Source organism: Anthonomus grandis, chromosome 9 (assembly GCF_022605725.1).
Source record: "Anthonomus grandis grandis chromosome 9, icAntGran1.3, whole genome shotgun sequence".
In the NCBI taxonomy this organism is placed as follows: Eukaryota; Metazoa; Arthropoda; class Insecta; order Coleoptera; family Curculionidae; genus Anthonomus; species Anthonomus grandis.
In genome coordinates this window covers 26,170,426-26,188,186 of record NC_065554.1, presented here as the reverse complement: position 1 = coordinate 26,188,186, position 17,761 = coordinate 26,170,426, and the positions used below count along the sequence as shown (strand labels likewise).

At 31.0% G+C, this 17,761-nt stretch overlaps 2 protein-coding genes and 1 long non-coding RNA gene across 5 annotated transcripts in view; 1 reads left to right on the top strand and 2 right to left on the bottom strand.

Annotated features, from left to right (window-relative positions):
- Positions 1-17,761, bottom strand: part of LOC126740597 (nuclear migration protein nudC) — an 81,438-nt gene that overhangs the window by 7,020 nt on the left and 56,657 nt on the right. The gene's annotated exons all lie outside the window — the stretch shown is intronic.
- LOC126740593 (uncharacterized) overlaps positions 2,017-17,761 on the top strand; it is a 71,287-nt gene continuing 55,542 nt past the window's right edge. Inside the window, exons 1-2 of one of the 3 annotated variants that reach the window (XR_007661950.1) lie at positions 12,847-15,072; positions 15,163-15,402. Coding sequence is in view for 2 of the 3 variants with exons in the window: in XM_050446681.1 (XP_050302638.1) it covers positions 15,031-15,072 (42 nt within the window). In the remaining variant the exon portion in view is untranslated. Of the gene's footprint in view, positions 2,086-12,846; positions 15,073-15,162; positions 15,403-17,761 lie in introns of those variants that run through there. The other 2 variants (XM_050446683.1, XM_050446681.1) reach the window with 2 other exon arrangements.
- LOC126740602 (uncharacterized) lies at positions 11,463-12,812 on the bottom strand. The gene is made up of 2 exons (XR_007661953.1): positions 11,786-12,812; positions 11,463-11,695 (listed from the first exon to the last, which is right to left on the bottom strand). It is a non-coding gene; the product is annotated as an uncharacterized LOC126740602 (long non-coding RNA).

Here is a 17,761-nt window from a genome sequence, read left to right as displayed (position 1 = left end):
TTCGCCAGGATTTTTCTTCAATTTTCTACACACTTATTCTGTAGCATCAGCAAGCAGTTGAGGTATTTTAACTAATTTTTTCCAGGCAACTACTTACTAAATTCTTTTAGTCATCCGCTTTTTTTTCCAAAAATAGGAAGGTTATTTCCCAATTTAAGCAATTGATTGATATAAGTTTTTAACTTTTCAAAGCAGTTCTTTCTAATTAACTTTTCCTAGGCAGTACGTAACAAGTTCTTTTAGGCATCTAAATAAAGTAGTTTCGTTATTTTTTATTACGTACTGGACTATTTTTCCTTGATTTTTAAAAATAAATAAAAATTTTCCAGCCAGTTTGACTTGATTTTTTTCATTAAAAAAGGTTAAGAAAGTTGAAGCAATGGCAACTTATACTATAGCAATTTTCATATTGTTTCAAAACAACTTACATTATGATTCCAGGCAGTTGAGATAGATCATTTATTTCTTCCAAGGAATTTTTTTACGGACATTTTCTTAATTTTCCTAAGCACTTAAGCAGTTTAGGTGTTTTAATTAATTTTTCACAGGCAATTGAACTACTAGTTACATACCTCTCTTTCAAGGCATTCAAAGTGTTTTCTCACTATTTTTTTATTTTTACTTTTTCTTTTTTTCAGGCAAATAAAGCATTTGCCATTTTTTTTGAGACAGTTTACATAAGTAGACAAGGCAGATAAAACAGTTCATTTATTTCAACCACGAAATTGAAGCAATTAATTAATTTTCCCTTCATCACTTTGGGCAGTTAAAGTATTTTCAGTAATTTCTCACAGGCAATTGATCTATTATGTTTTTTGATTACTTTTTTTTAGGCAGTTGATATTTTTTACTTAATTCATTAAATTAAATAAAGCAGTTTCCAAACTTTTCCAGAAAGTTATCTGTTATTGCCTAGTTCTTCGTAATAATTGAAAAAGTTTAGACGGTTAATCTATTCTTCCAGGGGATTGAACCTTTTCTTAATTGCTCTTGTTTCCTTGCTTGCTTTTTCTCAGTTCACATGTTCCCTTTTTCTTTCCAACTTTTGCTTAATTTTTCGAAATATTGAAAGTAATTTCCAGGCAGTTAAAATAAATTTCCTGTTATTTTTATGCAATAATCACAATTCTTCAACACTCTCCAGCCAATTAAAGCATTTTCTGGATTCTTTTAAGGAGTTGTAAGTTTCTCAGGTAGTTGCCGTACTGCTTTAATTCTTTTAGGAAGACACAGCACTTCCTTAATTTCTCCATGTCGTTAGCAGTGGCAGTGAAGTAAGTTAATATTTTAAGGCAATTAAATAATAAAATCAGTTGCAAAACATTTGTGAAAAAGAAAAAACAACTGTGAAGTTTTTCACTAGGATACTAAACCAACTGCTTAGAAAAATTCAATAACTTGCTTAAAAATTGACTGGAATCCAGCTCTGAAGTCCTTGAGGGTTGATTCTTCTAGCCCCCTATTGGTGAGATCCTTTATTAATAAATATAAATCAATTCTACTGACATATTTTTATAACCTCATATTTGACGAAATTGCTTTAAAATAAATATTTCGCAAAGCAATGTACACATTGTTCTTGCATTATTAAAAATACCCATTCCAACGAAAGCCACCTAAATAAACCTACCGAATGTTGCAGCTCAGCTACCAAATTGCGTAATGACAGGATACGGATTTCAAGATTCCGACTATATGCTCTTGAATAACGAAAAAAATACATTCCGTGAATGTCAAGTAAATGTAAAAAAAAAACAAATGTCGTTTTACCCCGGATTTCTATTTTGCATATATGTGCAATGTTGTTTTATTTTTCCCGAAAATTCCACTGACTAATGGTCCTCCATGACCCCTCAATGTTAATGTCACCTATTTAACCCATATTGACGGACAAATTGTTTGAATACTAATCAATAAACGAGTATGAAGAATCAATATTCGCGTCTCGTTTTTTGTTTTTTGATTTAAAGGACGTTAGATGCAGTAAATGGCACCTTTTGATAACATCAAGCTTTAGTAGTGGAAATTCTTTAGAGCGCGAGTGGTGCCATTGTGACGTTTACTTGGATAATGCAACAATTTAAGGTGAGTTACAGCATGCAAATACATCATGGAATTTTTTTTCTTTACATACCCGGAACTGTTATTTATTTTTAGACTCGTAGAATAAATCGGCTCGTGTATGGTTTTTTTTTCATCTCCTTAAGATGTGATAAACAATATTTCAATAGATCCGAAATTATTGTAGTAAGATCAGATAAAAAAAACTTGCGCGATAGGTATTTGTTTTTCAACTGGGGAAATCGTGGAGAATCGATTAGGATCTTAAAGATGCAATCGATGTTGCAATTATTAAAGCATCAGTAAGATGCTTGAAGGAGAATCTTACAGCCACCTACAGAGCTGTCAAGATGTGACAGCGTGAGTATAAAGTCCTGTTCAGAATCTATTAGAATCTTTGATGTGTCGCAGATGCCGCACTAACTAGTCCGTGCGCCTATGTCGTATTTATTGTCGCATGATATGCATGTTTTATGACAGTTCAATGGCAAATTTTATATTGTTCATCTATGAAATCATTTTAAATATACGTAAAACCCCATGTTTTATACTATTTTATATTTTTCTTTCGAAAATGTCAGTTCTTAGAAAGAAAATAATATAAAAAAAGTGACCGCGGACTAAAATCCAAGCATCTTACAAAATATTTTAAACACTTCCAGCACTCACAGACTTGTCACCTCTTTTTAGCCAGTCTATTAAACAAAGATAAAACACCTGCGTTCTGGCGATTCCTACTTTAGGCTGTGCAAGTGATTGTGTATCTCTCTCTCTATCCCACTGTTTTTGAGAATTACGGGGCCGTACCCAAATACATTTTTGAGCTGTTTTTGTGTTACTTTCGACGTGTTTTTAAAGAGATCTTTAAGCACGGATCTATCGCCTTTAAAATAGTTGTTGGATGGGTCTATCATCTTTAAGAGTTGGGGAGAGGGGTCATGTGAGGTTATTATGGGTTTTGCTTTTTACACGTTTATGAAAATGGAGAATTTAGAATTTGGCCTGTATTCATCTAAATTTTTTGCAGTTTTTACTGTGAGGAAGTGTGTTTTTTTATTTGTGTTTGTGGATTTGTTTTGGTATTATACCTAAAGACCTTAACATTTTCCACCCTGGGAAAATGAAGTGTTAAAGAAGCAAAAAGAAGCAAGGGAAGTAGAAGCTACAGGGGAAAGTCAAGCAGTTTAGTTTAAGTACAGACGCGAAACAAAAAGTTGTCTCAAAAAGTGAATGTTTAATGCCTTAATCCACAGAATAAATGGGTCTAAGTAATTCGTACGACCTATTCTCTCATCACTTGAACATCCCACTGCTGGCGCTAAAAACTGAACTTATTAAATTAAAATTTTTGGTGAAACTCATCTTACGACTTAAATCTTATATTTAAATTAAATATTATCTTGCTATCAACTATCCTGAATTTCTAACTTAATAAAACTAAATCCAAAAATCCCGAATAATAAACTTTTAAATACAAATAAATTTTAAAGCCGGACCTTTGCAACTTTTCACGCTTGAGTGGCTGTGACTAAGGTCAGGCGTTCAACAAAATAGTACGTGGGCGCATGTGGTCAAATTTTACGAATCAAATGTATAAATTCTTAAAAAATTGCTTAATACATTTATTTATTTAATGGAATGATTAAATATCGCTTAGAATATTACTTTATGACTCACTTCACATAAAATTTTGCCATTTAACCATGCATGTCATGTGACAATACAAGCAACACCGGCACACGGACTATCCGCGGCACATCAAAGATTCTAATAGATCTCTGAACTGAACTATACCAGTTTCGTCAGGCTATATCAGCGACTGGCTATTGTGACATTGAAAGACTATTAAGAACAAGTTGCCTTAAGTGTTAAATAGCTCCTTCAACCTTATTTTCATAACAGCGAGAATGAGAGGTTAATGAGTTGTCCAGATAAACTTCCAAATCCTTCATTACACTAACCTCTTCAGGAATTACATTATTAATAGAATATTGTACTGGCAGCTTACTTATTCGACGACTAAATTTCATAAATTTGCATTTCGATTCTCAACGGCATTAAATAATTTTAGGTCATCTGCAAATATTAAGAACTAACTATGTTGCCTAGGCAACATCATCATTACCTAGTCTGACCTCCAAAGGCATTTTTGACCATCTTGCAATTATATTGCCTTAAATTCACGACCTTTATGTCTTGGCAATATTTTCTCTTAAAAATGGGCTGACAAAACTATCATAACACACCGTTTAAAAAACTTTGGAATTGCTGATCGATTGAATACTTATAGGTCTCTATGTTTTGTCACTGGTTCTCTCTCTATTTTTTTATTAATAGGTGATAAATAACTTTAGACTTGAAATGAATAATGATGTTATACAATTTCAAAATTCAGCCAATAATCTTGGGCTCCTAATAGATTATAAACTAAAATTTAGGGAGCATGTTACACTTAAACTTAAAATTGGATACCCTGCTTTAAAAACTATTTACTCGCAGAAGAATTACTTAAGTACTACTATTAAAAAAATGCTTTGTGAAGTATTGGTTTTGTCACCTTTCAATTTCTGCGACACTACCTATGGTCCTCGTCTTGACTGCTCAGATGCCTATCGGATACAAAAACTTCAGAATTCGTGCTAAAGGATGCGGGCTGGTTAAATATGTTCAATCGACGAGTATTACATATTATTTGTTTTTTTTTTTATAAATTACTTAAGTGGAAGTCTCCATCATATTTGCATAGAAAGTTTAGATTCCGAACGGATGTACATAACCTGAATATTAGAAGAAAAAATTTGCTTACTATTCCGGCGCACAATAATTCCTTATTTTATTTAAAAAGTCATTTTCATACTTAATTGCACACTATATAAGGCTTTGAACGTTTCCATAAATCCTTATATAATTTTCTTCATCTTCCCTTCCCCTCATATTTTCTTTCATATCCTGATCCTCTTCCCATGCTCCCGTTAGGTATGTTCTTTCATTTTTCAGTAGAATATTTATTATTACATTTTTAAGTTATATATTTTTTCAAAATTTTTTATTGGCCTCAACAGAATTCAGGGAGCCTTTTGTGTAAGGGAAATTTTCCGTAAATCTACATATTATGGCCTGTTGGTCACCTTGCATTATAGCTTTTTTATTTAGTTACAAATTTTTCGATTTTTTTTTATTATTGGTAAATGATGAAATACTCAATATTTAGTGGAATTTTGTAATATTTGAAATTTTGTAAGTTAATACACCTAGCTATTAGTATTCTTTGTGCTTAATTGCTGTAATTTCTTGGTAACTAATAAACGTCTTTTTATTATTATTATTATTATTATTATTATATATATATGAGTTTCCAGACATCAGGCAACTGGCCAGATTATAGGGACTTGTTAAAGGGTAATAGAGGATCTAGGAGCAGAACTCTAAAGATGTTCTATAGGAGACTTTTCCCTTGTTTAGATCTAGAGAGTTTGATCCATTTTCTACTTCAAGGGCACTCATGTTTATCAAGACTATCATGGATGGTTAATTGATCATTTGGATTATATGCTGAACAAAGGAAGTTAGCAAACAAGTTGGCAATATCAAAACCCTGGCCAGCTATAACATCTTCAAAATGATACAGTACCAGAACTAGAGAAGTTTAAAGCAATGTTTCGATATCTGATTTGATTCAGTCAGTTGTTAGGCATTAAAATGCCAATGTCGTTCCGGTCCTGGTAATTACATCAACGGCTAACAAGTGACATTGAAATCGGAACTGTACCTTATTAAGAACAGACTCAAGTATTTAGTATGAAGTCCGTATATTTGTGTATACGCAGTACCGGTCCGCTATAAAAGTGACTGAAAATCTACTTATCCAACCGTAGGCAGATTGTTAGACTGTGCAATTTTCAAATAAAGTAAAAACTCCATCTGGTGTTTTCCCAAGGATCCCACTTGGCCTCGTTACTTTTCAACATCTTTATCAATAATATTGATCAATTGATGAATACCTACTATCCGAAATTTGCAGGTGATCTCAAGGTTTCACCATTGAGTCTCGAATTTGGATGATTGCTTCAAACTTCAACGTTAAATAAAAACCTGTGCCATCTTCACCCTTTTACAGTGTATCCCAAAACGTATTCTTTGTAACTTTTCATCAAGTCATGCTCCATGTTCTCAAAGACTCTTTGAACTGCAAAGAAAGGTACTTAGGGCTTTGGGAAGACTGAGTTATAGGAATTACTGTAAAGCTACTTTTAGAACTCTCGGAATACTCACAATTCTTTCTGTCTATATTCTGGAATACTTGTCAGAGGAAATATTCAACAGTTTGTCATAAAGATAATAAAGTATCACTGGAGAATAAAGAGGTGTCAAGACGGTCCAGGCTTTTGGGCAATAAAATATTTTAAAGTTATACCAAATGAAGTAAACTCTTTGATTGTGGCGAAGTTTAAAGAAAAATGAAAACCAATTTTTATAAAAAATGTATTTTGTTTGATTGACAAGTTAAAACTTGATTGCCTAGTGCATTGCCCTCTGATAAATATATACAGTGTGTGTCAGCCAAATGGAATAAATTAGCTAATAAAAAAACTTTTTATACAGGGAGTATCAGATAACGGTGGCCAATAGCAACTTGCTTAGTTTAAACATAACACGCTGTATGTTAATTAATTTTTAGGTTCCTCAGATCATTTTAGACATATTTTGTATACAATGTCCTATACCTATCTTTGACTGTTTCGGAAATATTAAGTAAAATTCAAAAAATAACATTTAGAAAAGAAAATTATTTATTTGCCGAAAATTGTTACAACATATTCAAAAACTTATAAATACTAAACAATAATGTCAATGTAGGAGATGTTCAAAATGCTCGCCACGAACGTCTTGGCAACACCCTACCCGTAAATAGAAATTTCTTCTAACGTTACTCAACATCTCAGGTGTGATCGATCTAATTGCCAGGGTTATTCGTCTTCGTAAGTCAGCTAAGTCAGTGGCTTTAGTTTTGTATACAATAGTTTTCACATATCCCCATAAGAAAAAGTGGTAATGGCGTCAGATCGGGAGACCGTGCTGGCCATTCCATCGATCCTCGCCTCCCTATCCACCGATCTGGAAATATTTGGTTGAGGTACTGCCGGACATTTATTTGGTAGTGGGGATGCTCCATCTTGTTGAACTCATATTGGATACAAGTTGGCCAACGTTGGCACTACATTATTTTGAAGCAATTCTAAATAATTATCGCCATTCAAATTGCCCTCAATAAAAAAAGGGACCTATTATCTGATCTTCAATAATTCCTGCCCACACGTTAACTTTTTCAGGGTATTGAGTATTGTCTTCTCTCGTCCAGCGAGGATTTTCCCTGGACCAATAGCGGCAATTTTGACGATTGGCATGACCGTGATGAGTAAAGGTGCACTCATCAGAAAACATCACATGTTCTATCTAATTGGATCACATTGCTAATCAATGTCGCAATGATCGCAATGTCTAACATTGCGATCATTTGTTCACAAAAATACATTCTCCTGACAAAATCGTCTTCCGTGACAGGAGCTCACGGAAGATGATTGTAGGTGGGTATAATTTTATAGGGATGCATTTTGTTTTCTTTTAATATTCTGATAACTGATGAATAGCTAATATCGAGTACTGTGGTTGCTTTCCGAGTAGATGTATGTGGGTGTTCCTCAAACTTAAGCATAACAGCCAATTTGGTATCCTCACTTATTGCATTGGTAGTTGCTTTTTTTACCTGCCTAACATGGCAGAGCTCGCGGAATTGCTTTTCTATTTTACTAATTGTCCCTTGGGTTAAAGGCGGAAAATTTGGAAATTTTTCGTGAAATAAGCGAGCTACTTCAATTTGCGTCCGTGTATTATCTCCATAGCCAATCATCTGTAGAATTGTTATTTTGTGGATTTCTGTTAAATGAACCATTTTTCTGGCTTGTAGTTGATGAAATTCAAATTCAAACGACTATAGCACTGACGACTACTTCTATCATGCAACATGAGTCAACATTAAGTCTGGCATTTGAAGCCAAAGTAAACAACAATTTTTAGTTTTTTTTAATAAGAAGTATTAATTGAGTTGTAGAGAATCTTGAAAAATAAATAATTTTATAATATAAAAAAATAAATTAAAATTGCCACATACTTTTAGTGAAATTCATTGAAGTATTAAGAATTTGCGATTAAATCAGCATTTAATAAATTAAATACTTTAATAAAAAAGAAATGTAAAAAATTAAAAATATTAACATTTATACTTATACTTTATCAAAATTAAAAAACTTGAGAAAAAATGTGAATATGTAAGAAAGAAATCGTCCTAGAAAGTTAACGAATAATTTTCAAAATAGAAAAATATAATAAAATTATTCAGAAATTGTCAATAAACCCAAATTTTTAGAACATATAATTCCTATAAATTAAGAAATTCAAAAATATTAACATTAATATGTACATACAAATAAAAAAAGGAACAACGTCATAGTTCTTAAAATTGTATGCTTTTGTGTATTTATGTATTTTAGCTTAATATGTTTTTTTTTTAGCTTGGCACTTGGTTCATACATTTTTTTTATTCTACAAATTAGGCAACAAAACTAGTGTGATTTCATTACTGCGACATACATACATTAATTCTGTTATTTTGACATAAAAAAATAATTTGAACCTGAATTCAACGTCTTTTGTCACCTCAACTACTGACCGCATTAGAACCTCTGTCTGTTTATTTAATTGAGAAAAAAAATACACTAGATTTTTAGTTGCCAACTGCATCCAAACAAAATAAGAACCAGACATACGCCGTTGAACCTACTTTACCACATACCTACCGCAAAAAAAAAACACACTTCAATAAATAATAATAATTAAACTAATTTCGTTATTAATGCTTTTAAAAAGTGAATTGAATGCCGAATCGCTTCAAGATATACGTTTCCTCATAAGCCCAAAAATTATTAAATACCAAAAACAATTAATATCATCGGGTGCAAAAAATATCCCTGAAGGTTCTTAATGACGTCAATGCGTTTATAAATCGTGTGCAATCGTACTTTTTGATTCATTCAGATCTTCGTTAATGGTATTTTAATTAACCTCTTTGTCTAGCATTTCTCGACTACCACCGGCAAATTAATTCTATCGATACCGATTTAATTAATTTGCATCATAAGTCTCAAACGGATCGCGTCCTATACCGCTCAGACTTCCTGATATCTCAATTTTCTGCGCTAACTAAATCACGACGTGACCTTCGAGGGTTTACTAAATTGATATAGTAGCACAAAATTATAACAAAAACGATATTATGCACAAGTCGTGAGCCTATGTAAAGTCCTGAACGATATCCGCGTAGAATCTAAGATTGTTCTATGGCTGACCCATATATGGTAGTTGTCTCATGGGTGTGGAGATTCGTCAAGTAAATTGATCTATTATTATGTTGAGTAATCTATAATAGTTGAATATTACAACGTTTAATGTGGTAAACAAACAGGATTAAATTTAATTTTGAAGAGCTATAGTGTACCAACTAACCGGACTTCAATTTGAACTAATTAAAGTTGACATGTGTATGTTAATTTCTATTTTCAGGAAGAGATATTGATATATCTACGTATTTGTTTGTATGCGAACCTAACCCACAACGAAATCAAATTCTAATGTCAATCGAAAAAAAAGGTGTTAATTAATATCTGGTAATTTGTACCCACTTGGACCTTGATACGGATTTGTGAAACTTCCTATAATATAGTCATGTTGATTTTTTAATTTTAATTAGTGTAATCTATTGATATGTGGTAGCAGCTTATGTGTCTAAAGTGGAGCAGGTTCATTCTAAAAAAAAATTATTTCCGCATCATGACCGCGTCGTTGCTTTAAAGGGTTTTTAAACTGTTTTATAATTAAATACGGCCCTGCATTTTTTCTTTTATTTTTTGGCATCTACGACCTCGCTGGATCAACGGAAAAAGCTTAGAAGTTAATTTTTAGTTCAAAATAAACGTAGAATTTTACACTAGAATAGGTCTGATAGAGGTGAACTTATGGCAAAAACCACTTGCCAGGTGATAGGTAGTATGTAAGAAAATTTAAATTAATGGCACTTAGTGATCAACCCATTTTTTTTTAGGAAAAAATATATAAGATATACCATATTTGTCACTTTCGCCATAAGTTTGTCTTTGTCTAACTAATTAGATAAAAGAAAATGCGATGGAAAGCAAATGATTTTATTTATTCTTAACCAATATTTAAAAAAAAATCAGACGTCTACTGTATATTTAGTCCAAATTAAATTTTACGTGAGTTTGAATTTTTTAAATTACGATCAGATTGACAGAGAAGAACTTATAGGCATAACATGCCAGACAAAGATGTATTATATTAAAAAAGGAAATTAACTAAGAAAAAACATAATATATATATCCATCTCTGTCTCACATATCACTTTTATCATAAGTTCGTCTTTGACTAATTATCTTACGGTTTTATTTATTTATCCTTAACAAATATTCAATAAAATAAAAAACCAAAAGCCGTTTGCCAAAATTTCGTGATATCTCTATCTCACAAGTCACTTTCACCATAAGTTTATCCTTGTTTAAATGATATACAAATTAAAGCAGGACGAAAATCAAATAAAGTATATATTTATTTATTTATATAATATATTTAAGAAAACACATAAAAGATATAGCCCCCTCTGTCTAACATATCACTTTCGCCATAACTTTGTCTTTAACTAATTAATTATCTGACTGTTTTATTTATTTATCCTTAAAAAATATTTAAAAAGTCAAAAGCCTACTATATTTCTTTAGTCCAAAATCAAATTTTGATGACCGACAGAGATGAACTTCTGGCGAAAATCACATGTCAAACAGAGATGAAAAGTACATAAAGAAATAAATTATTGAAGTCTCGTGATGCCAATTTTTCTAAAAAAAATATAGAATATATATCCATCTCTATTCCATATATCACTTTCGCCATAAGTTGGTCGTTGTGTAACTGATTAAACAAAGTAAAACATGATATAATTCAAATTCATAGTTCTATTTAAAAAAGTTCGTTTTTTTTTTAAATTACTGTCAATTTGATTTTTTTTAATTATTTTTAATTTTTTTTTTTAAGTACAGAGATGGGTAATATATATAAAAAAAATAAAAAAAAACAATTAATTAATTATTTGTTTAATTAAATTAAACAAACTAATGGAATAATATATATAATATAGTGATGCCTAGTTCGAGACATCTCACATGTCACATTCACCATAAGGTTATCCTTGTCTAAATGATATAGAAAATAAAGCAGGATGGAAATCAAATAAGGTTTTAGTTATGTATTATCCTAAAATTAAAAAATCAAAACCCTACTATCTATTTTCTTTAATTATAGTGAGTCTGACAAAGACGAATTTACAGACAGAAACCGGTAATATTAACAAAAACAAAATAACGGAGAAAAAACATAAGAGATATATCCATATTTATAGGTATTTGCTAGCAAACACAGTAGAAATTAAAGGTCTTATTTCACCAGAAATTCCTTTTATTATGACGACCGGTTTCGCGATTACAATATCATCGCATCATCAGGTCGAGGACTAAAAGTAAAAGACACAATTTACATAGATACTATGCTTATCAAAAATTGGTAAAATGCTGAATAAAATCGAATTTTAAAGCGTACTTACATTGTTAAAAACGAGATTTGTCAAAACAAAACAAAAGCACATATAGAACGGTACAGCTAAAATTAAGCAAGTAAATCTTATCGTAAGATAACAAATAATACACTTAGGTTTAAAACAATAACATCTAAAAAGCACCGTTACAACACAATAGACAAAACGATCTAAAAACTATGATAACCGCCATTCAAACTAATCTGACCAACAGAGTCATCTATATCTAGTTTTCATAATTAAGAAAGAACGTTACAAAGAAATCTATATTTTATATCCTATAACCGAATGGGTACTAGATAGCGGTACCCACAGTAACTTTAAAATATTTTAAAACTGTTAAACAGATGTCTCTACCAGTTTATATTAAGAAAACAACGGGGTTTATATTAAAATAAATTAACCGGAAAGGGAGGGAAGAGTTATTCAAATAAAATATTAATTAAATTAGTTTCAGGAATGTTAATCTGAATATTAAGAGATTTATCATATTCTTTTTTGAGAGATCTTTTAATCTCGAGTAATTCAAGATTATTTAGATTTATGTTGTCCTGAACTCTATGTAAGATCTTGTAATTATCTAGTAGATTCGATGGGTGACCGGTCTCCATAATATGCTTAGCAAATAAAGACTCAGGATTGTTTTGTCTAATGCATCGGTCATGTTCGCTAAACCGAGCTTTAAAACTACGCTTCGTTCTACCTACATAAAAATAACCACACTCACAATAAAGCTTATAAATTCCTTTACAAGATAACGGATCCGTTTTGTCTTTATTATTAATCAATAAGTTACCTAATGAATTGCTCGATTTAAAGGCAACCTTAACATTTAAAGAAGTTAGAACTCGTTGGATTTTATAAGAAACTGCTCCATTGTATGTAAGTGAAATGAACTTATTTACTGGCTGATTACTTAATATTGTTTGATGTGGTATGTAGACATTTTGGAACGCATTACGTAATAGAAATTTATTTTTTATTTTGTCTACTAAATTGGGAGAAAAATTATGAGTTTGGGCAATTTGTTTGATAATATTCAACTCTCTATTATCAATTTTTCAAATTAGAGCCCAGTGTAGTAACATTTTAAGAACTGAGTTAAAGTCAATTAAAAATGCACCTAATAAAACTGAAGGTGATTTCAATTCTACACTAATTAAATCTATAAAAAATAAATTACAAAATTCAAACTTAACCCTGACAAAAGCTGACAAAGGAAACTGTGTTGTTATCTTAAATAAAAATGACTATGACACTAAAGTGACTCAATTTATCCAAGAAAATAATTTTCGAAAACAGAGTGCAAGATTACCATCATTTATCAAAAAAGTGAATGACACCTTAAAATTTTGTACAAATTTAATCAATCCTCAATTAAGATATTTTCTTTCAGCTAACAACACAAATGTTCCTAAACTTTATGGCCTTCTTAAAGTTCATAAATCAGATATACCTGCTTCAATGCCCATAAGACCGGTGGTAGCATACACTAACTCTCCAACATATAAATTAGCTAAATGGCTTAATAATCACTTAATTACTACTATAGATTGTCACTTTCCCTACACTATAAAAAATAATATTCAACTTGTGGACAAAATCAAAGATATCATTATCCCTGAAAATGCCTTTTTTATCTCTCTAGATGTAACAAATCTCTTTACTAACATTCCTATATTCGAGGTAGTGGATATTATTAAAAACAAATTATTTAATTCTACATTGACCAATATCGAAACACAAGAAATAATAAATATCCTAGAAATTTGCTTAAAACAAAATTTCTTTAATTTTGATAATGAAACCTATATACAAGAGGATGGCCTAGCCATGGGATCTCCATTATCCCCCCTCTTAGCTGATACATTTATGAATCACTTCGAAAGTAATAATATTTTGAATAACAACCCCTACCTATCTAATATACTGTATTATTATAGATATGTAGATGACTGCATTTTATTATGGAATGGCAATAAACAAAATCTTAGTGATTTTCTATCATTCATTAATAACATTCATCCAAAAATAAAATTTACATTAGAAGTGGAAATCAATAAAACCATAACCTTTTTAGACTTACTTATTAAAAACGTAAATAATAAACATGATTTTGAGATATATAGAAAACCTAGCCACACTGGAACAATCATACACAATGAGTCATTCCATCCTTTTTCACATAAAGCAGCAGCTTTAAATAGTTATGTAAATAGAGCACTACAGATTCCTCAAACAACTGAAAGCAGGGATAGAGAGTTGAATATTATCAAACAAATTGCCCAAACTCATAATTTTTCTCCCAATTTAGTAGACAAAATAAAAAATAAATTTCTATTACGTAATGCGTTCCAAAATGTCTACATACCACATCAAACAATATTAAGTAATCAGCCAGTAAATAAGTTCATTTCACTTACATACAATGGAGCAGTTTCTTATAAAATCCAACGAGTTCTAACTTCTTTAAATGTTAAGGTTGCCTTTAAATCGAGCAATTCATTAGGTAACTTATTGATTAATAATAAAGACAAAACGGATCCGTTATCTTGTAAAGGAATTTATAAGCTTTATTGTGAGTGTGGTTATTTTTATGTAGGTAGAACGAAGCGTAGTTTTAAAGCTCGGTTTAGCGAACATGACCGATGCATTAGACAAAACAATCCTGAGTCTTTATTTGCTAAGCATATTATGGAGACCGGTCACCCATCGAATCTACTAGATAATTACAAGATCTTACATAGAGTTCAGGACAACATAAATCTAAATAATCTTGAATTACTCGAGATTAAAAGATCTCTCAAAAAAGAATATGATAAATCTCTTAATATTCAGATTAACATTCCTGAAACTAATTTAATTAATATTTTATTTGAATAACTCTTCCCTCCCTTTCCGGTTAATTTATTTTAATATAAACCCCGTTGTTTTCTTAATATAAACTGGTAGAGACATCTGTTTAACAGTTTTAAAATATTTTAAAGTTACTGTGGGTACCGCTATCTAGTACCCATTCGGTTATAGGATATAAAATATAGATTTCTTTGTAACGTTCTTTCTTAATTATGAAAACTAGATATAGATGACTCTGTTGGTCAGATTAGTTTGAATGGCGGTTATCATAGTTTTTAGATCGTTTTGTCTATTGTGTTGTAACGGTGCTTTTTAGATGTTATTGTTTTAAACCTAAGTGTATTATTTGTTATCTTACGATAAGATTTACTTGCTTAATTTTAGCTGTACCGTTCTATATGTGCTTTTGTTTTGTTTTGACAAATCTCGTTTTTAACAATGTAAGTACGCTTTAAAATTCGATTTTATTCAGCATTTTACCAATTTTTGATAAGCATAGTATCTATGTAAATTGTGTCTTTTACTTTTAGTCCTCGACCTGATGATGCGATGATATTGTAATCGCGAAACCGGTCGTCATAATAAAAGGAATTTCTGGTGAAATAAGACCTTTAATTTCTACTGTGTTTGCTAGCAAATACCTATAAAAATACATCCCAGAACATGGACACCATTCTCCAAACTAGATATATCCATCTCTGTCTCACTTATCACTTTTGCCGCAAGTTTGTCCTTGTCTAACTAAATAAACAAAACAAAACATGATGGAATTCAAATAGTTTTATTTATTTATTTATTTATTCTTACTAAATATAAAAAAAAAATAAAAAACAAAATTCCACTACACTTTTTTGGTTAAAAATGAAATGTTGATGACTGACAGAGAAGAACTTAACCCGAAAACCACTTATCAGACAGAGATAAGTAGTATATAGAAAATCAATCAAGGCATAAAAAACATAAAAGATAAAGCTATCTTAGTCTCACATATCATTTTCGTCATAAGCTTATCCTTGTGTACATGATACACAAAATAAAAAATAAAGCAGCATGGAAATCAAATAAGGTTTTACTTATTTATTATCCTTAATAAATAAAAAAATTGTAAAATCAAACTTATAATATTTTCAGGTTACTTATTTTTTAGTTATTTATTACTAAATTAAATTTTAGGGTATTTTTTTTAAATTACAGTGAGTCTGATACAGACGAACCTACAGGCATAACATGTGACACAGAGGCGAATAATTTAAAAAAATAAATTAATGAAATATCGTTACATCTATAACTCAAGTTATAGTTCGTGATATCTAAGAAAAAAATGTATCTCTGTCTCACATATCACTTTCGACATAAGTTTGTCTTTGTCTGATTGATTGGACAAAAGAAAACACCATGGAAAGCAAATAAAGTTTTATCCATCTTTAATAAATATTCAAAAAAAAAGAATCAAAAGCCCACTATATCTTTATAGTTCCAAAAGAAATTTTTATTACTGACAGAGATGAAATTACAGCAAAAACCACTTGTCACACAGAGATAGAGAGTATATAAAAAATAAATTAATCGTGATGCCTGTTTCTTTAAGAAAAGTTTGTCTTTGTCTAACTGATGCGCAAAGCAGGACGGAGTTTAAGAAATCTTTGAGAAATATTTAAAAAAAATAAAAATCTTGCCGACTGACAGAAATAAACTTACGGCACAAACCACATGCCAGACAGAGATCATTAAAAAAATGTAGTAGAAAGAGAGGTCATGTGTTTCATTTTAAAGGACTCAATGAATACTTAGGTCCCTATTTAATTTAATTTTTTTACATATAGATACATAAAGCATGTGTCAGACAGAGATTGATACGCTATTCTAAAATCAACCCTTCTACTTATAACGTAAATTTGCTATGTCGAGTACGTTCTTTTTCTAGCTGTTGCAATTTTTCCAAAGAATTAATGCTTATTAGCTTAAATGTGAGAAATAATACCAAGATTGCTGATTGGGACTGGAACTATTCCTGAATTCTAGATAGTACAACTGATAACAGAAACACAATCTGTCGCTTATACATACGGTCAGGAGAACAGACAACCAATTGTTCTACTCTATTTAATTCAAGAACTCAACGAAGAATTCAAAAGTTTTGAGCTAAACTTGTAAATATCAGGAAGGAGGTCATTGAAATAATAAAAAAAAACTTAACCTTTAAATAAGTTCAGTGCCATTCAGGCTCGCGTGACACCAAAGTATGCAACAAGGTCTCCTAAGATGAAAGATGCCCTTTTGTAAAACCGATGAGGAATCACGTGCGGTATTGAATAACAAATTGAAACTACTTAGCAATGAATTGATAATTTCTTATTGGACTGTGTAATGTTGAAAATCGCGAGTTGTTCTCGGGTAATTACGGTTTTAGTTTGCCGAACCCGGATCTTCTATAATTCTTTTTTTTTCAAACTGCTCTCGCTTGCGCTGGTCCGGCCGTTCAAACGGGTTCTATGTAATTTCGCAGGTTCATTAAATGGAACGGTCTGGTCAATTTATAGTCGGGTCGAATAAAGAAGAACTGTTTTATCAATATAACAGTCACGATAAGGAGCTTAAATCTTCGAGTTTAAATAGGTTACAAAGTTGCGGACTTAAAGCGTTATTATTAGCCTTCGAGATACAGGCTGATTTGTGAAAAATGCAAAATTAGTTGTAAAGTTATAAAGTTTACACTTGATAACTAACCGAAAAGTCATGCTAAATTTTCAATATAGACAATCAAAGCTCGAAAGTTACGACTTTATTATTTTACCAATGTCTACCACTTTCAAAAACATCAACATTAAATGATTGTGTGAATGCCATTTATCATTTTCTGATATTACCTTCTTCGTCTTACACACTGGTTATTGAAAGAAGCTGGTCGTTCTTTAACACGTCACTATTCCATGGAAAGTATTAAACAAAGCCTTCAACAGAAGTGCAATTATCTTCCGTCATCATTAGTAAGACAGACAAAATTAGACTTATGTCAATAACGATGTGTCAGTGAAAGAAGGGTATCTAGCGAGAGCATAGTCATATTGCCAAAAAAAAAACTTCTAACCGTTCTCATCTCACACATTGTTACTGCATAAGCCTCTTTTT